The 22051-nt window shown below is 32.2% G+C and overlaps 1 protein-coding gene across 11 annotated transcripts in view; it reads right to left on the reverse strand.

Annotated features, from left to right (window-relative positions):
* tau (microtubule-associated protein tau) overlaps nucleotides 1-22051 on the reverse strand; it is a 205498-nt gene that overhangs the window by 59000 nt on the left and 124447 nt on the right. For all 11 annotated transcript variants that reach the window (XR_012718293.1, XR_012718292.1, XM_075292286.1 and 8 more), the window contains one exon: nucleotides 4246-4432. Coding sequence is in view for 9 of the 11 variants with exons in the window: in XM_075292286.1 (XP_075148401.1) it covers nucleotides 4246-4432 (187 nt within the window). In the remaining 2 variants the exon portion in view is untranslated. The remainder of the gene's footprint in view (nucleotides 1-4245; nucleotides 4433-22051) is intronic.

Here is a 22051-nt window from a genome sequence, read left to right on the forward strand (position 1 = left end):
AAATCGGAGCTACTCGCACTCAAAGCTGGCAAAATCGCTAAAAGTTGCCAAATCAACCGTTACAAATGTAATTAAAGTGTTTGGGGAACGTTTGTCGACAGCCAGGAAGTCTGGATCGGGGGGAAATCGAAAACCGGAAGCCGCTGAGACGACAAAGAGAGTTGCCGGTAGTTTCAAGCGAAACCCTAACCTCTCTCTCCGAGATGCCGCAAAAAAGCTGGGTGTATCGTCTACAACCGTACATCGAGCCAAAAAACGAGCCGGACTATCGACTTACAAGAAGGTAGTAACTCCAAATCGCGATGATAAACAAAATACGACGATCCCGGAGGCTATACACGACGATGCTGACGAAGTTTGACTGCGTGGTAATGGACGACGAAACCTACGTCAAAGCCGACTACAAGCAGCTTCCGGGACAGGAGTTTTATACGGCAAAAGGAAGGGGAAAGGTAGCAGATATTTTCAACCACATAAAACTGTCAAAGTTCGCAAAGAAATATCTGGTTTGGCAAGCCATCTGTACCTGTGGCATTTTCATAGCTTCCGGGACTATCAACTAAGAAATTTACGTGAAAGAGTGTTTGAATAAACGTCTGCCGCCTTTCCTGAAGAAACACGGTTGTTCCGTACTGTTTTGGCCGGATTTGGCATCTTGCCATTACGGTAAAAAGGCCATGGAGTGGTACGCCGCCAACAACGTGCAGGTGGTTCCCAAGGACAAGAACCCTCCCAACACGCCAGAGCTCCGCCCAATTGAGAAGTACTGGGCTATTGTCAAGCGGAACCTAAAGAAGACAAAAAAAACTGCTAAGGACGAGCAGAAGTTCAAGGCAAACTGGCTTTCTGCGGCGAAGAAGGTGGACAAGGTGGCTGTACAAAATCTGATGACAGGTGTCAAGCGTGAGGCCCGGCAATTCGGATTTGGAAAAGCGAAAGCCTAACTGAATATTTTTCCTGAATTTTATACTAATTGAACTTGAAAAAGAAATTTAATTTGATTTTTTAAATAAACGATTTCACCGATTTACACGCGTTTTCCCTTGACCAAATTTTGACCGTATCACCCTTTATTCTCCAGATCTGGCCCCCAGCGACTTTTTCTTGTTCTCAGACCTCAAAAGGATGCTCACAGGGAAAAAATTTGGCTGCAATGAAGAGGTGATTCCGAAACTGAGGCCTATTTTGAGGCAAAACCGAAGGAGTACTACCAAAATGGTATCAAAAAATTGGAAGGTCGTTATAATCGTTTTATCGCTCTTGAAGGGGAACTATGTTGAATAATAAAAACGAATTTTGACAAAAAAATGTATTTTTCTTTGTTATACAGGGGACTTATCAGCCAACCTGTTAGGAGCTATATCAAAATTTGAAGCCATTTAAATCAAACTTGACGATTCAATCACGAAATTAATTGATCCAATTTTTAATTGAAATCACAGAAATGACACTATCAATTAAAAAATTAATTGGCAGTCAATTAAAAAATTAATAGATCCAATTAAAAAATTAATTGATACTATTAATTTTTATGATTGATTTTTGTTTCAATTAAAAAATTTGTTGAATCAATTAAATTTTTAATTGAATATTTTTTAATTGGAAACATTATCGTGAAATTTTTTTTCTGTGTATTTTGTGCAAAATTTGAAGCAAATCAAGGCGAAACTCTGGCCTCTGGGGCCAATGAAATCCATATGGGGAAAAAGACATATATGGGAGTCACAACTAAATTTGAACCGATTTTTGATCAAATTTGGCATACAGAGTAAAATTTTGGCCTCTGTGGTCGAACGAGTGATATATATGGGAGCTATATCCAAATCTTACCCGATTTGCACCAAATATGGCACATATTCTTAAAATAATAATTCTAATCTCATGTCATGTGAAATTAAATCTTGCGAAAAATGTATATATGGGAGCTATATCTATATCTGAACCGATGTACTTCTTGGGCAAAATTTGAAGTAACTCAATATGAAACTTTGGCCTCGGGGGTCATATAAGTACATATCTGACGAAAGATATATATGAAATTTAGCAGACTTGAAGCGTTCATTAGCGTTCGTCCTTGTGCCCAACAGACGGACGGACACCAAGCGCTAGATCGAGTCAGGAGGTGATTCTGGGCCGATCGGTATATATTTTATACGGTCCAAAATCAATATTTCTGGTAGGCACATTTTTTGGCAGATCAAAGTTATTATACCCTGACCACTATGTGGTTTAGGGTATAACTATACTAAATTATAATTTAGTAAACTGAAGAAATATTATCTTGACAACAAAGATTTTTTTCCATAAAAATGATTGCGTGTTTTGCTTAGCTAGAAGACACATTACTCTGATACAAAGGTTTTTTTCTTGGCGAATGCCAAAAAAATATTCAATGAAGAATTTTTGCCCTAGAGTTAGGAGATTTGACTTCAAAATGGATATCTTTTCTGTAAAAGAAATTCATATTGAACATAGCACAATTTGTGCTAAAAAAAACAAATGTTCAACTTTATTAAAATAGTCCTTAATTTTGATGATTTTTTATATTTACTGTTAAGCTAAAAATGCACTCAAAAATAGGTGTCCTTTAAAACCTTTTTAAAGGCACTTTTCACTTGAGACATGGTATAGTTTATACCAGTGCTGCCGCTAGTGAAAAATTGAGTGAAGTAGATTTTAGAAAAAAGTGGAGTAGATTGAATAAAATTGAAGTAGCATACATTTTTGAAAACAAAACAATAGAATTCATTTTATTATACCCTCCACCATAGGATGGGGGTATATTAACTTTGTCATTCCGTTTGTAACACATCGAAATATTGCTCTAAGACTCCAGTGGTGAAATTCTGAGTCGATCTGAGCATGTCGGCCCGTCCGTCCGTCTGTTGAAATCACGCTAACTTCCGAACGAAAGAAGCTATCGACTTGAAACTTGGCACAAGTAGTTGTTATTGATTTAGGTCAGATGGTATTGCAAATGGGCCGTTGCGGTCCACTTTTACGTATAGCCCCCATATAAACGGACCCCCAAATTTGGCTTGCGGGGAAATTTGGTACATGGTTTCAGCATGTGATCTCTAACAACCATGCAAAAATTGGTCCACATCGGTCCATAATTATATATAGCCCCCATATAAACTGATCCCCATATTTGACCTCCGGAGCCTCTGAGAAACAAATTTCATTCGATCCGGCTGAAATTTGGTACATGGTGTAAAAAAAAAAAATTTGAAGCAGAACAAAAAGTGAAGCAGATTTTTGGAAGGAGTGACGAAGTAAATTTTGTGAAAATGAAGCAAAATACTTCGATTGAAGTAGTAGCGGCAGCACTGGTTTATACGAGTCTGAATTTGGAACGTTTTTAAAGGATTTTAATGCGACGTAATGACAAAAGTTCACAAAGAAAGAATTTAAATTTGTTTCCTCGCATAAAGAAATTGCGTTTTAAATCCATCCTAAGTACAATTCTCTGCTTCTTCGGCTCGGAATCAATCACAGAAAAACGTAACTCGCAAATTTGAACTCCAATTTAGTTAATCGTAAAGCATTTTCGATACTTACACCAAGTTAATGATTTTACTTAATTGTAGAAAATTTCTTTAACATTTTTAAAAATTAAGTGCACCATAACAAAAAAAAACTTACTGGTGGTAAAACTGTCTTAAGGGCCAAATCATTTTTACTATCACTTAGGAAAAAAAGTTTTTATGAAATTGAACTGACTGGTATGAAAATATTTTGTAATTTCGTTACTGGCACGAAAAACTGACCAAATCTTTGTAATTTCAAACTATATCAGAGTACACTATTTTAAGTAAAATTTGTAACTAATTTTAAGTAATCGCACGAACAGCAAAAGAATTAAAAATAATAATTATTACGAGATTTTCATAAAATTTTTGAAATTTGTAGTAACTGGGTAGAGAAGTGTGATTAACTAAATTGAAGTTCAAAACTTGTCATAAATTACAAGTTACTTTTTTCTGTGATATCAAAATCATTAGTGAAGATGCAAAATTTTTGAAAACGGACAAGCCTTTTTTATGTGTTCGATTTTTTTTTTTGTAAACCACAAAAAACTTTTGTAAAGAACGTGAATATTGAAAATTCTTAAATACATATAACAGACGCTTTGTTAGAACACCATAGGAAAATATCCTGCGAGACGTCCCAAGGGCTACCCTGACACTATCAAGAAATAAAACTTTTCACAGATTGTACCTTATGTGGGGGAAAAAATCTTACCTTTCTTAACTGGTTCCGGTTCAGGAGTCTTCAATAGTAGACGATTTCGTGAAGTGCTACGAGATTTCGATGATTTATTGGATGGTGTAGTGCTGGGTGGGCGAGAGGCAGCAGTTTTCTCAGGTTTGGATGATACCGAAGTGGGTGTCTTGGCTGGCGAGCTGGGTGTACCAGGACCGTTGCGATCCTAAAAAAAATAAAATTAAATTAAAATAATTTTTTTTTTTCAGAATCTATAAAAATTTTTCAAATTCTTAATTACAAGAAACCAATTGGTGCTAGTTGATATAATTAACTGCATGCCGTTTGTTGGCTATTTAAAAAAATTGTCGCCTTTTATCGTAATATAGCCTCTGTGAATTTATTATATAATTTAATTCAATTAATATGGATTGAGGATATTTTCGTTCAATTTTTTGCGAGTACTTGCGATAGGAATTTAATAACCCAGAGATGCGTTTCGTTTATCGTTGCTTTTCAAATTGATTATGTGCCTATGGCGGCAACGAAAACTACGACACAAAAAGAAGACTACGGTGATATCTTCAATTCTTTGCAAACTTAACCCTACTAGCCCCCCCGCCATCTTCGTTTTCTTTGCAAATGTTATTATTGCCTGATTTGTTTAGGACATAAAGCCAACGAAAATATGGAAATTCTTAATTTTTCGTTGTTGCTATCTTTGTAATATTTATATTGTTTTATCGATGCTATGCCTAACTATGGCAAAAGTGCTATCGTATCAGCCATTTACGATTTTACCTCTCTTTATCCACCTTCTTTGGCATTACAAAGAATTTCATTGTGATTTTTGTATTCAATCTGATTTATATGAATGTTTTCATGTGATATTGCATATTTATGTATAAAAACTATTGTTTTTGGTATATTATAATACCATCATACTATTTGTTAGGGTGATACGATATTTTTGCCATAATTTTGTTTAGCGTAAAAAAAGCAATTTTTTCAACCATATTACCTTTATACGTCACATTCTTAAGTAATTTGCCTTTTTCGTTTTGGTTGGATATTTGTTACGAAATGGCCAGGATAAAAAAAATGCCAAAAAGTTTCTAGAAAATCCATTATGGTTAAACAGAAAAATATAAAAGGAGAGTGAGATACACTGAAAAAATCTGTGTATTTTAACACTTCCGAACGGCAAACTGCCCGGATATTTAAAAATTATGGCCTTTTTATGCGCTGTGTCAAGGTTAAAACTTAACCGAAATTGTATTAACTTAAAAAATTCCCGGTTGTAATGGAATAACGAATTCAAAAGAAACAAGTATATACGGCCGTAAGTTCGGCCAGGCCGAAGCTTATGTACCCTCCACCATAGATTGCGTAGAAACTTCTACTGAAGACTGTCATCCACAATCTAATTACTTGGGTTGCGATAACACTTGCTGATGGCAAGGTATCTTAAAACTTCCTAAAACCGTCTTCTAAACTAAACTAAAAAAGGTCGATCGAATACGTATATAATTCAGTTTGAAATAAAATTTTGACAAAATTTTCTATAGATAAAAAAATTTGACAAAATTTTCGATAGAAATAAAATTTTGACAAAATTTTCTATAGAAATAAAATTTTGATAAAAAAATAAAATTTTGGCATGGTTATTAGCGGCCATATACTTTCTATAGAAATAAAATTTTGAAAAAAAAATAAAATTTTTGACAAAAGTAAAATTTTGGCAAAATTTTCTATAGAAATAAAATTTTGACAAAATTTTCTACAGTAATAAAATTTTGACAAAATTTTCTATAGAAATAACATTTTGACAAAATTTTCTATAAAAATAAAATTTTGACAAAATTTTCGATAGAAATAAAATTTTGACAAAATTTTCTACAGAAATAAAATTTTGACAAAATTTTCGATAGAAATAAAATTTTGACAAAATTTTCTACAGAAATAAAATGTGGCAAAATTTTCTACAGAAATAAAATTGTGAAAAAATTTTCTATAGAACTGGTAGATTATTTTTGGCTCGAGAGGCAACCATGATTATGAACCGATATGGACCAATTTTTGTGTGATTGGGGATCGGCTATAGATAACTATAGACCGATATGAACCAATTTTGGCATGGTTATTAGCGGCCATATACTAACACCACGTTCTATAGACCGATATGAACCAATTTTGGCATGGTTATTAGCGGCCATATACTTTCTATAGAAATAAAATTTTGATAAAAAATTAAAATTTTTGATAAAAGTAAAATTTTGATAAAAAATAAAATTTTGGCAAAATTTTCTATAGAAATAAAAGTTTGACAAAATTTTCTACAGTAATAAAAAATTTTCTATAGAAATAAAATTTTGATAAAATAAAAATTTTACAAAATTTTCTATAGAAATAAATTTTTGATAAAATAAAATTTTGACAAAATTTTCTATAGAAATAACATTTTGATAAAATTTTCTATAGAAATAAAATTTTGACAAAATTTTCGATAGAAAAAAAAATTATGACAAAATTTTCGATAGAAATAAAATTTTACCAAAATTTTTTATAGAAATAAAATTTAACAAAATTTTCTATAGAAATAAAATTTTGACAACATTTTCCATAAAAATAAAATTTTGACAAAATTTTCTATAGAAATAAAATTTTGGTAGATTATTTTTTGCTCGAGTGGCAACCATGAACCGATATGGACAAATTTTTGTGTGATTGGGGATCGGCTATAAATAACTATAGACTGATATGAACCAATTTTGGCATGGTTATTAGCGGTCATATACTAACACCATGTTCTAAATTTCAACCGGATCGGTGAATTTTGCTCCTCCAAGAGGCTCCTGAGATGAAATCGGGAGAACGGTTTATATGGGGGCTATATATAATTATGGATCGATATGGACCAATTTTTGCATGGTTGTTAGAAACCATATACTAACACCACATACCAAATTTCAACCAGTTCGGATTAATTCTGCCCCTCCAAGAGGCTCCGGAGGTCAAATCTGGGGATCGGTTTATATGGTGGCTATGAAATAAAATTTTGATAAAATTTTCTATAGAAATAAAATTTTGACAAAATTTTCTATAGAAATAAAATTTTGACAAAATTTTCTATAGAAATAAAATTTTGACAAAATTTTCGATAGAAATAAAATTTTGACAAAATTTTCTACAGAAATAAAATTTTGACAAAATTTTCTATAGAAATAAAATTTTGACAAAATTTTCTACAGAAATAAAATTTTGACAAAATTTTCTATAGAAATAAAATTTTGACAAAATTTTCTATGGAAATAAAATGGTGCAAAATTTTCTACAGAAATAAAATTTTGAAAAAATTTTCTATAGAACTGGTAGATTATTTTTGGCTCGAGAGGCAACCATGATTATGAACCGATATGGACCAATTTTTGTGTGATTGGGGATCGGCTATAGATAACTATAGACCGATATGAACCAATTTTGGCATGGTTATTAGCGGTCATATACTAACACCATGTTCTAAATTTCAACCGGATCGGTGAATTTTGCTCCTCCAAGAGGCTCCTGAGATGAAATCGGGGGAACGGTTTATATGGAGGCTATATATGGATTATGGATCGATATGGACCAATTTTTGCATGGTTGTTAGAAACTAGAGGTCTGCACAATTCCATTTGTAAATGCAGAGTACACGTGTACTTGCTACATGAGTACATCTATTTGAGAGAGTCGCAAAACTATTGGTACACATTTTGATGAACACCAAAAGTCACGAGTAACTTCTTGTTGCTACTCTGATGTCTTCACTACCAACAAACACATATTCCTCTTTCTCTCTTATTGAAGTGTACTCAGAGTGATCACGTCGAGTATGTTGCGAGAACAAAACTTCTTAGAGTACTCCATGTACCAAGTGCAGTTTCAGAAATACAAAAAACAGTTAATCTCCATAATATATGTTTTGGTTTGTTATAAAGAACGGCAAACGTTAAGGTAAGTGTGTGACATATATAAATATATGAAATATGTGATATACACACATATCTATGATTAATAATAATGGAAAGTTTTGCTTCGCACATAACTGAGAAATACTTGTGGTACCACGTGAAGTGAAGAGAATCCATGTTGTACTTTTTCTCAAGTACTTACATTTTTATTGTTCCTTATTTTCGGAACACATATTGTTTCGGATAAGTACTTGGTGGTATTTGACAAGCAAGTGTTCTCTTCACTTCACTACTTGCGCTCTGAGAGAAAGACAGTGTATGTACTATATTCGACAGCGAATTGCATACATGTACTGAAAAGTTATTCGATGCAGACCTCTATTAGAAACCATATACTAACACCACATACCAAATTTCAACCGGTTCGGATTAATTCTGCCCCTCCAAGAGGCTCCGGAGGTCAAATCTGGGGATCGGTTTATATGGTGGCTGTATATAATTATAGACCGATATGGACCAATACCATGTACCAAATTTCAGCCAGATCGGATGAAATATGCTGCTCTTAGAGGTTCCGCAAGCCAAATTTGGGGGTCCGTTTATATGGGGGCTATACGTTACATCAATAACTACTAATTGTGCCAAGTTTCAAGTCTATAGCTTGTTTCGTTCGGAAGTTAGCGTGATTTCAGCAGACGGACGGATGGACATGCTTAGATCGAGTCAGAAGTTCACCACGATCCAGAATATATATACTTTAAGGGGTCTTAGAGAACTATATCGATGTGTTACAAACGGAATGACAAAGTTAATATACCCCCCATCCTATGGTGGAGGGTATAAAAAAGCATTAAAGAGGAGTAATTGTCTCTTAAATTTGACCATACATCGATTCTCCCCTTCTTTGGCTCGGAATCAACATAAAAATCATTAGTGTAATGACAAAATCTTTGGTTCCGGGAATTATTGTTTTCAGTGTATAATAGCATTTTTACTTCAAATGAAACATTTTGCAATTCGTATTAAAGTTTTTTGCAAACCATGAATCTCTTTCAAAATCAATGAAACCTTTTTCATTTCAAATGAAATATTCCAAATGATTTCATTTGAATTGTAAAAGGTTTCATTTTACATGAATATCAAATGATTCGAAAAAGGTTTCATTTGATTTTGATTACAAAACATTATTGCCAAAGACACCATGTGTCGATCACACTGAATTTTTACCCTGCAGAGTAGTCCAGGGTAAAAATGCAGTAAAAAATGACGAAAACACAGCTCTTAGTATTTTCACATCTTCATAATTTCTCTTTATTGGACTGATTTCAATTTTTAGACGTGTTGCCAACCAAGGTTTTGAAGCGATCAAGCTTCAAAACCCCAACATGTCCTTTTCTAAACAAGTTAAAATTTTGAAGCTCGTCCGTTTTGTCTGGCTAAAGAAAACTGATGAGGATGTGAAAATCCGCACAAATATTCTTAATATTATAAAATGGAAATGAAAAACGTAGCTTTTGTACATGCAATAAATAAACTTATAATAAATATCGAGATGTTCACATCCTCTTCAGTTCTATTTATACAGACAAAAAATATTTTTTGTTTTCAATCACGAAATTAATTCATCCAATTCATTTTTAATTGAAATATCTTCAATCACAGAAATGATAGTATCAATTAAAAATTTAATTGACACAATTTAAAAATTAATTGCTACTATTAATTTTTGTGAATGATTTTTGTTTCAATTAAAAAAATTTTTGAATCGATTAAAATTTTAATTGAATGTTTTTAAAAACTCAATTAAGACTTTAATTGGAAAAATTTTCATATTTTTTTTTCTATGTAGGACAAACTACTGATTCCAATTCTTATACACCAAGTTTCATAAAGATCGTATAAAAATTAGGAACTCTATTTGGCGAACAAGGACTATATGAATTGATGGGTGAACAGCCAAGTTTGCTTTATATTAGATAATTTTTCCTCCCGAAGGAAATTTTAAACAAACGAACATCATTTTCTATTTACTAAAATGTTAGTTTGGAAGAATATTGTAAAATGTTTGGAATAAACGTTAACGTGAAAACACTTTTGTAAAAACTAAGTAAAAATATTCATCTCCGGGATACAAAAGTCATTTCCAGGATACAAAAGTCATCTCCAGGATACAAAAGTCCAAACTTTTTGTAAAAAATCGTCGAATCTCTACTCTTTGGAAGAACAAAGGTTGAAGTCGACCTTTTGCGATCTTCAAATTCGATTAATCGACTTTTGATATTTTTGAAAATCGACTCTTGATGTCGGTTAGTGGATTTCGACTAACCGACTTTCAATGAAAAAAAGAAAAGTCGACATTGGATGGAAAAGGAAATATAATATAAAGTTTTTATGATATTTCTGGTATTAAGTGTACACGATATCATTTGTTTTAAAAATAATTTAAAAGTATAACATTATTCGGTTTAAACGCAATTCAAAAATTTGTAAATGCCGTAAATTCAACTTTTACAATTCCTACTTAATTCATTCAATTCTCATATCCATTTTCATTATTTAGATCTCATCACTTTTTCTTTTGTTATACAAACAATCTAGCAGCAAATATTCGATTTTAATTTCCCTTTTTGTTGGGATGGAAAATCGAACCGCGGACCCTACGAATTGTAAGCAAACACACTATCCACTCCGTCATGTTTTCAACATGCCACTATTTCTATTTATAGACCAGATTGTTGGACATACACAAGCAGTTGTAAAGAAACTTCATTTATGGACAATTTTTTTTTTGTTGGAAAGGCCTATTTTCGAATTAAATGGACCTGGAATTTGCTATTATTGCACAATATATCAATCCTTTCATATAATCTTGTTCAAGCAATATAATACTTATGCCAATTTTAAGTACCCTACGAATTCTTTAAACAAAACACCTATAGAAACATCCTTGAGGGAGATTACTTTTCAAAAAATACCCGCGTAACACTTTTGTTTCGCGGACCAACATGACCGGTCCATAAGAGGAAAATTCAAACCACGCGTTTCACTTTGAGCTCGCATTAGCCCACTTTAGACCCTATCTATAGGAAGTCTTAAACCCCGGACGAAGGTCACATGCCAGCGTGGTGCAATGGTTAGCATACCCGCCTTGCATACACAAGGTCGAGGGTTCGATTCCTGCTTCGACCGAACACCAAAAAGTTTTTCAGCGGTAGATTATCCCACCTCAGTAATGCTGGTGACATTTCTGAGGGTTTCAAAGCTTCTCTAATTGGTTTCACTGCAATGTGGAACGCCGTTCGGACTCGGCTATAAAAAGGAGGTCCCTTATCATTGAGCTTAACATGGAATCGGGCAGCACTCAGTCTAAGTGAGCCTGATACATCGGGAATAGTCTAAGTGAGCCTGATACATAGGACTGCCACCTAACCTAACCCCACTTTGTACTCAGTCCCTAGGAGGAAATTTTAAACCCCGGCCACGCTTTTCGTTTGAAGTTCGTGTTAGCCTATGGTTCGATATCACTCACTAGGCTCTTCCGCCAAAATTTGTACGAAATACACCAACTTTTGGAAATACAAATATTACAATGTTATATGAATTCGAAAAAATTTTACAAGTTTTCGAAAGGACGTGTGGCATTGTATAGTACTATGAATCCTCAATGCCATAAAATCGTTGATTTCTCAGAAACGAATGTTGCTTTATATAAATGAAATCGGTTGGGAATTTGGAATAACATTTTTTTATTTGCATCAAAACGAAAAAATGCTTTTTTTGCGATAAAAATTTTTGAAGAATTAAAAAAAAGAGCGACGTTTGCGATAACCGTTTCCCAAACGTTTGATAACCGTCTCCCAAATTTGTGTGTATTGCTGCAGTTGTAGAAACCATTCACTAGGTGATTGTGAGTTGATTAAAATATGACCATATTTTGTATATTTCGATGTCATTTAACTTCTTAGTAACGTGTGTGATTTTCCATATTTTCTAACCATCCTAATTCACATTGCTTTATATGTGCCGAATTCAGCAAATATATACACGTTTTTTTCTTTTTTTTGGATACCTTGAATAAATATCAACAAACTAACTTTGACGAAACTCTTTTGATAAATTGCCATTATCTATACAAATTGCCTCCTTCCGCTGGCAAAAACAAGTAAGACCCAAATAGTTTGATGAATGAAATTTCAACAATTCCTTCATTTAGATATGAAAATACAAGGATACATTTTCGGTTTCTACACGAAATGTTGATGGAAATATGCATAACAAGAGAAATATTATATGGTAGCATATGTAAGCAAGGAGCAAGGAGCTACACGCTGAGAAACACTATGAGAAATTAAAAAATGTGTCAAGAGCATAATGTTATTTTTGAACGTAGAACGTAGAATAGTTTTTGTCGGAAAAATATTGTTTTCTTGTCAAAAATAACATGCTTGCCTAAATCAGATATATAATTTCCGAGAAAATAAGGTGGCTGTGACAAACATGTTACATATTCCAAACAGAATATTATGTTCGTGAAACATGTTAGAGGTGATCAAATATTTCGTTAATAGAAAATTCATTTCAATAACAAATAATTTCATTGGGTCGAAAAGGTCCATATGGGAGCCATATCAAAATATGGACCTGCACTAAAAAAAAAAGTTTACTTGGTTCCAAAGCTGTTGACCTTCACTTAAGGATTCTGGTATTGACTCCGAGCCAAAGATGTGGGAGCTAAGTGGCTTTAAATCTAGTCGCCATAAAATTCAAATTACTGGCGATTTCGATTGGAATAAACGGCGCAACATTCTCGAAATTGATTTGAAAATATGAAGGACACTAACATAGCTTTTGGGTCCTATATCCCTCACAATATTATGAATTAAGAGTAATTTCGGAATGGCTCTAACTAAAAGGTAGAAATACAAAGAGGGAATAGGTACCCAGCAAAAAAAGCGTAGCCAAAAGTGTTATGAAAATGATCTTTTTGGATCCGGAAGTGGTGCAAAATTGACGCAGAAGCGATGAATTTAACATGGGCTTGTCATAGGACGGAAGTCCTCCATTTCAACAGTCGTTGCACTGAATTTGCATCACTTCCTTCGGTGTGAACCGAATTCAATGTTTTGGATGTAAATTAAAAAATTCTTGATAATTTGTCAAATAAATAATTTTTATAATTTTTAATGGATTCTAACGCTTGTCTGAAACATTTGACATCAAATATTTTCGAAAATTCACAATTTTTTCAAAATGAATTTAGAATTTTTTTTTTCAATAAAATTTAAATGATTTGTACCATTTTATGAATTCTTACCCTGTTTTTAACCTATTTGAAACAAAAAAAGTTAAAATTACCCATTAAAAGTATGAATAAAACATGTTATAAAAAATTGAATGAAAAGAACTTCGTGGGTAGTTAAAATATAGAACATCATTGGGATTGCATCCTCTGGAAGTGCTTTTAAAGTTGTGCCTTTGGAAGAACTTCCAATTTTTTTTGCTGGGTAGTGCAACACCAAGGCAACATATTTTTTGCGAAACGATATCGCCCTAGGATATGGATTCTATTTTTCGAATTTTCCTAACCCTTTTACGATACGAGATTAAAAAAGCTACACACAAAAAAATTTTTTTCTGATTCAATCACGAAATTAATTAATCCAATTAATTTTTTAATTGAAATGTCTTCAATCACAGAAATGAAAAAATTAATTGATCCAATTAAAAAATTAATTGATACTATTAATTTTTGTAATTGATGTTTGTTTCAATAAAAAAATTTGTTGAATCAATTAAATTGTTAATTGAATATTTTTTAAAACTCAATTAAAATTTTAATTGGAAAAATTTTCTTGAAATTCTGTGTATTCTGTGTATTCACCTATAAATAAAAGTGCAAAAAACATTGGTCCGATTAATTTTTTTAATTGAAATGTTTTCAATCACGAAAATGATAGTAAAAATCACAGTTTTAATTGGGCAAAAAAAGTGATGAAAAAATTATTTGATTTCAATTAATTTTTTAATTGATTCAATTAAGAATTTAATTGATGTTGATTGCAAAACTCAATTAATTTTTGAAAAACGGTAACTATTTTCAATAACTTTCTGAATTAATTTAGTGATATTAGTTTTATTAACAATAAATTGCTTGAAAAAAATTGAGACTTATGGCGTTTTCTTTTCTGAAAAAAGTGCTTTGCCTTCATTTTGTCTGTACAGAATGCGCATTTGACAAAATTTTCTATAGAAATAAAATTTTGACAAAAGTTTCTATAGAAATGAAATTTTGACAAAATTTTTTATTGACAAAAAAAAAACATTTTCTATAGAAATAAAATGTTGACAAAATTTTCTATAGAAATAAAATTTTGACAAAAGTTTCTATAGAAATGAAATTTTGACAAAATGTTTTTATAGACTTAAAATTTTGACAAAATTTTCTATAGAAATAATATTTTGACAAAATTTTCTATAAAAATAAAATTTTACAAAATGTGCTATTGAAATACAATTTTGACAATATTTTCTAAGATATAAAATTTTGACAAAATTGTCTGTAGAAATAAAACTTTGACAAAATTTTCTATAGAAATAAAATCTTGACAAAATTTTCTATAGAAATAAAATTTTGACAAAATTTTCTATAGAAATAAAATTTTGACAAAATTTTCTATGGAAATAAAATTGTCGAAAGAATTAAAGTTTTAACAAAAATTTCTACATAGGAATAAAATTTTGACAAAATTATCTATAGAAATAAAAATATGAGAAAATTTTCTATAGAAATAACATTTTGTTAAAAAAGATTAAATAGATTTCTCGAAAAAAAAAATCCCCAAATTTATGGAAATTCCCCAACTAATCCACAAGTCCCCAACTCAGAAATTTCGTCCCCATTCACGAATAAATATCCCGAATTTGGGGATAAATCCCCAATACTGGCAACACTGTAAAATAAGTCTGATACATCACACTGTATGGCAAATCGGAAAAAACTGCCGGCACCTAAGTACTGCGAGCAACTGTGGTACAATGGTTAACTTGCCTGCATCACACGAAATTATTCTAATAGACAGATTGTCTCTGTGAGGGTTGAACTTTTTAAATTATGAGGAATTTTTGGTTGAATGTACATATTTTTCGAAAATATTTTCACTAAGTACTAATACATTTCCATTTTTTTTTAAATATTTTCTTACAGTGTACAAATACGATAGTATTACTTTCCCATCACAACGTGAGTATGAAGTTTTCAAAATATTTATTTATTTATTTATAATATAGTTTTGGCTGGTGAAACACATTAATACGTTTAGATTTATCACCGTTTTCCCACATTTAGTTTGTGTTCATTGGACAAAATGTACATCCGTAGCAATATTGCTAAAATATTTTATACGATATTATCAAGAAAACTCTTTCTCTTACTTTTATTCACAAGCGAATAAACACTTTTTCACAAATATACAGAGAGAAGAACGAAAGTTTACAATGCGAGAATAAAAAGTTTTTGGCAATGCGTCTAAAGACTTCGGTGGTTAAATGTTCTTTGCGAAAGCTATTACTTTTTGTCTTGTCTTGGGCTAGTCTTTGATGAAACTATTTAAGCGTGACGTGTAACGTCATTTTTTTATGATGGATTCGACAATATTATGGTTGAAGATAAAAAGCAAAACCCCATAAATGATTTATGATCAATGTTTTTGATTGTTATTTAATTTATTTTCAATATTTGTTCACATTTATTGGGAGTGCAAATCAGTAATGCGAGATTGACAACAGATGGCGTAGTATACACGCATTAAGGCATATTAAGCAAAGTACTTTCAGTATTACAGAAACAACATATTGTAATTTTGATTGTCAGTCAAATTGAAAGATTGTCCAGCAATTGGGAACTTTGTAACAGAGGAAATCTGGACAGCTTTTTATGGTTGCTTCGGAATATGCGGAAATATATTGCGGTTCGCAAGAGTAATTGAAGATATTCTTATCATCACTTAGGATAACAATTTTTTCGACTCCTTTCTGTCACATTATAAAGCAAATTGAATATTTAATTTTCTTATTTTATATTGAATTTTTATTTGATACAATTGTCAGTTAAACATTGGCAAAATGTTTAATTGGCTAGCAACCTTCTTCTACACTCAAAAACAAATTTACTTGGATCCAAAGATTTTGACCTTCCCTTAGGAATTTTGGTATTGATTCCGAACAAAGATGCGACTTCTTTAAAATAGAGACATTTTAGCAACCTTAGGATTACATTAGGATATACAGTAGAATTCATTTATAGCGACCTCGGTTATAACGACCATCCGTTTATAACGACGGATTTTCAAAGCAAGTTTGGTTTTTAATAGTTTGTACATGCGCAAGCATTCGCTTAGTTTACTTGGATCCAAAGATTTTGACTTTCCCTTAGGAATTTTGGTATTGATTCCGAACAAAGATGCGACTTCTTTAAAATAGAGACATTTTAGCAACCTTAGGATTACATTAGGATATACAGTAGAATTCATTTATAGCGACCTCGGTTATAACGACCATCCGTTTATAACGACGGATTTTCAAAGCAAGTTTGGTTTTTAATAGTTTGTACATGCGCAAGCATTCGCTTAGAACGAATCCGGTTTTAGCGACCATCTGCTTTTAACGACCAATTTGCACGTCTGCTTTGGAATGGTCATTCGGTTATAACGACGATGTAAGTTTTGTGTACTAATTTTTATTTGTTTCATTCCATTTTTTGTCGTCAGCCAATACTAAATAAATTTATTTATTTATTTATTTATTTAAGTCTATGGATTACAATCCTTACAGACTAGCAATCTTAAAAATAAATTAAATCTAAAGTTTTAATAAATTTATTTAGAGAAATTGAAAAATCTAAATTAAAGATATTATTCAACTTGTTAAATTCTTTTAAAGCTCTCAAAATGGGCTCGCAAGAAGCATAATTACTCCTATGAAAAGGAATATTAAAATAGTCATGACGTCTAAGATTCCGTACTGGTATATTAAAACCAATAATCTCTAGAAGAGGGGGACAATCTATAAATCCATTAATTACCTTAAAAATAAACAAAACAGAAAATTTTAATCTACGGTTCTCAAGGGATTCCAAATGAATTAATCTGCATCTAGCTTGATATGAGGGCAAAGGCTCCGTAAAAGGTACAGATACTAAAGCAAATTTAATAAATCTTCTCTGTAATTTTTCAATCCGTTCACAATGCAATTTATATATAGGATTCCACACAATGGAAGCATATTCCAGCCTAGACCTAACATAGGCCTCATATAGAGACTTCCTGGTATAGGGATCCAAAAACTCCTTACAATTCTTCTTCACAACTGCTAACATAGAATATGCCTTAGGCATTATATAGTCAATATGTAATTTATATGTAAGTTTGGAATCAAATACAATTCCCAAATCACGAATACTAAGCACTTTTTGAAGTTCACTATCATTAATAAAGTACGACGACTCAATCAAGTGTGTCCTACGAGTATATGGTAAATGAAAGCATTTTGAGACATTAAGTGGCAATAAATTCCTTATACACCAAGATGATATGTTTATCATCATCAATATCAGCCTGAAGCAAGCGTGTATCAGCGACACAATTGATTCTTGCAAAAAGCTTGATATCATCGGCAAATATTAAAACCTTAGAAAAAGAACATGCGCTAGTTATATCATTAAGAAACAAAATGAATAATAAGGGCCCAAGTATACTTCCCTGAGGCACACCGGAGGTTGCTATATATTCCATAGATTTTGAGCCATCAACGCAAACAAAGCATCGGCGTGAAATCAAATGAGACATTAACCATATATTAACCAAATAAAGAAACATATACTGCGGGGAATCACAGAATTTGTTTTCGACTATCCCAAACAGAGGTGCAAATGACAAAGAAGAAATATTCAAACCAGTTTGAGTCGTAAAAGCTGATGGACGAATAAACATTCACTTTTTAATTACCAGCGGTGTTATAGAAATTTTTTATTTACATAAGAATCTGCAATCCAGCTCAACTAAACGCAGGTAAGGTTGCGTGCTGCACTTTTACTTGGACGTTAAAAAGATGGGCCAATCAAAATTCCAACTAGGACAGAAACCTTGAGGGCGGTGCACACATAAAACTGTATTTACGATTTGGGGGTTCTGATATATCAGAGCGTTTATATAGTTCCGTTGAAATTATTGAAAGTAAATTATTAAAAGAAATTCTTGTAAATAGAAAACAAACCACAATTCTAAACTATATCCAATCGCAATAAATATGAATATACACGATATAAAAAGACTTAAAAATATTGTGTACACTTATTTGGATACAACGACTTTCGCTTATAACGACGTATAATTTCCGTCCCTTGGCGGTCGCTATAACCGAATTCTACTGTATATGTCGATATCAAATTATTTTTTTGTGTTGTAAGCCAGGGCGTTTTTCTCGAATTTGTACATTTAATTGATCCAAAAGGCTGCAATAGTACTCTGTATTTATTGTTTTACACTTTTGCAGATAGTTAATCAATAAAATACCTTTGAAGTCCCAAAAAACCGTTGCCATAACCTTACCAGCCGATTGAATTGTTTTTGCCTTCTTTGGGTCACTTCCTCCAGCTTCAGTCCATTATTTGGATTGTTCTTTTGTCTCTGGAGTATAGTGGTGGATCCATGTCTCATCAACAGTTATGAAACGACGCTTAAAATCCATTTTATTTCGCTTAAAACGATCCAAACAAGCTTGAGAAATGTTAATTCTTATGCGTGTTTGATCGACGGTTAACGAATGCGTGCCGCATTCCATCTTGCAGAAAGTTTTTTCATCTGTATTTCTTCATGCAACATTAAATGGACTCGATCATTTGAGATGCCCATGATATTAGCAATTTCACGCACTTTTATTAGTCGATCATTTAATACCATATCATGCACTTTGGCTACAATTTCTGTTGTTGTTGCTGTTTTTGGACGTCCGCTACGTGGTTCATCTTCAATGCTTGTACGACCACGTTTAAATTCAGCAACCAAATTTTTTATTGTTGCATATGAAGGAGCACTTTCACCTAACAGATTCACCATATCATTATGAATTTCTTGTTCCGATAAACCTTTTTATGTAAATATTTTTTATTTTTTCTATATGAAGGAATTGCCAGATCGAAACAAAATTTAAAATGTGTTCATATGGAAGTTTCCAAAACACTTAACTTTTTTCTGATTATACTGCGATTTTTGTGCTAGGCTAAGGAGTTTCCAAACTGCCCTCGTATATACGACCGTGAGTTCGGCCAGACCGAATCTTATGTACCCTCCACAATGGATTGCGTAGGAACTTCTACTAAAGACGGTCATCCACAATTAAATTACTTGGGTTGCGGCCGATGGCAAGGCATCTTAAAACTTCGTAACATCATCTTCCAAATTGTAAGTTAGTCCATGCGGGATATATAGTAGACAAAAGAAAGGACGATTAAATACGTACACCGAAAAAAAGTGAACTGTTTTATAGGAAGAATGAAATGAAACCAGGAAATTTTAATGCCCTGTTGTATTGTTTAACTGCAGTTCACGAAATTACATCATCTCATAGAAGAAAAAATTAACTAAAAGTAAAGAAGAAAATCATTGGCGCCAAATCATGACCATTTTAACCATACAGTAGTTCATTCTTACTATTTTTGGGAATCGTACGAAAATCTTCTTTTGCTTTAGTTCATATTGAACTTATGTACGGTCATTGAACTTTATACTCATGATTAGTTCATAAAATTTTTGAGACATACTTAAAAAAAGTAAGATTTCATTAAGCTGTGGAAAATTTCGATAAAAATAATAAAATTTAACTACAAGCAAATAAATTTTTCCAATAAAAATAAGTTAAATTTAGCGTTCGTTTTACTACGGAAATTTTTTTCTGTGTATATATTCAGTTCTTGACCGGTATATATAGGGAAGAAATAATTACGAACCGATATGAACTTTTGTGCGGTGCTTTATATGAACACGAGTCTACCAAAAATAGCAGTTTTGGTAGAATTCTTGATGTTTTGGAAGATTTTGCAAAATATTCCTCTCCAACTTTGAAATGCTTCATAAATTTCCTATAGACATAGAATTTTAGTAGGTTTCCAATAAAGCAAAACGCACGTCTTCACTGTTAGGTTACAACTTTAGTAATGACTTATAGCTAACTGCTCTACCATGATGTATGTCACAATGTTCCTTTATGGTTTAGTTTAGAAAGAGACGAATGTTGATCTTTAAATACGGTAAACGGGAGATTATATATGCTTAAATCTAGTTATATGTGTTTAGTTAGAGTAAATATATATACGAACAGTAAATAATAGAAATATATGTATATGCTCTTAAAATATATCAACTTAAGCTAAAAAATTTTTATAGAAATAAAATTGACAAACTGACAAAATTTTCTATAGAAATAAAGTTTTGACAAAATTTTCTATAGAAATTATATTTTGACAAAATTTCCTAAAGGCATAAAAAATTTTTCTATAGAAATATAAAATTTTGACAAAATTTTCTATGGCAATAAAATTTTGGTAGATTATTTTTGGCTCGAGTGATTTTTCTGTGATTGGGGATCGGTTTATTTGGGGGCTATATATAATATAGATCGATACGGACCACTTTTGGCATGGTTGTTATCGGCCATACAATAGCGAAATGTACCAAATTTCAACCGGATCGGATGAATTTTGCTCCTTCAAGAGGCTCCGGAGGTCAAATCTCGGGATCGGTTTATATAAGGGCTATATATAATTATGGACCGAAATGTACCAATTCTGGCATGGTTGTTGGAGACCATATACTAACACAACGTACCAAATTTCAACCGAATCGGATGAAATTTGCTTCTATTTGAGGTTCCGTAAGCCAAATCTGGGGATAGGTTTATATAGGGGCGATGTGGACCAATTTTTGCATGGTTGTTAGAGACCATATACTAACACCACGTACAAAGTTTTAACCGGACCGCATGAAATATGCTTCTCTTATGCTTCTCTTGCGGAGCCTGCAAGCCAAATCAAATTTGAGAAACTTAAAAAATTTTAAACTATTTTTGTTTTCTGTTATTTAAGAAAATCTCGCATTTGGGAGGAAAAAAAATTGAGTTAAAAATTGTTAAAATGTGTTTAGCGCTATATGAAGTTCAAGACAGACACAATTTTAGGAAAATTTAGTCATTTCAGAAACTTATTGCATTTGTATACAAATTTTTCTCAATTTTAGTTCACATCATTAATTCAATAATTAATATAAAGAACATTTTCTCACATTTGGAAAAATTTAACTAAAATTGGCTATTTTTCATGACCTAAAATAAAGGTTAGGTTAGGTTAGATGGCAGCCCGATGTATCAGGCTCACTTAGACTATTCAGTCCATTATGATACCACATCGGTGAACTTCTCTCTTATCACTGAGTGCTGCCCGATTCCATGTTAAGCTCAATGACAAGGTACCTCCTTTTTTTAGCCGAGTCCGAACGGCGTTCCACATTGCAGTGAAACCACTTAGATAAGCTTTGAAACCCTCAGAAATGTCACCAGCATTAAAATAAAGGTAAATCGGCTATAAAAAATGTCTGAGGGTAAACTGAAAAAAAAAAATTATTATATATTGTAATGGTTCGGAAAATAAAGATTGAGAACAATTTCGAGTTTTGTGAATTCGTAAACCAGAACAGGGGATACGTCGATAGGTCAGTCTGTTGGACACGTCCTAATGGACAAAGATGATTAAGGGACTTGATACAAATATAAATCTATACATGTTTGACTATACCTTTTTCAGTCCGGGCGAGTGGCTATTTCCATAGTCTCTAGTATAGATGTTATAG

The sequence above is a fragment of the Haematobia irritans genome, chromosome 1, assembly GCF_050003625.1.
Source record: "Haematobia irritans isolate KBUSLIRL chromosome 1, ASM5000362v1, whole genome shotgun sequence".
Classification (NCBI taxonomy): Eukaryota; Metazoa; Arthropoda; class Insecta; order Diptera; family Muscidae; genus Haematobia; species Haematobia irritans.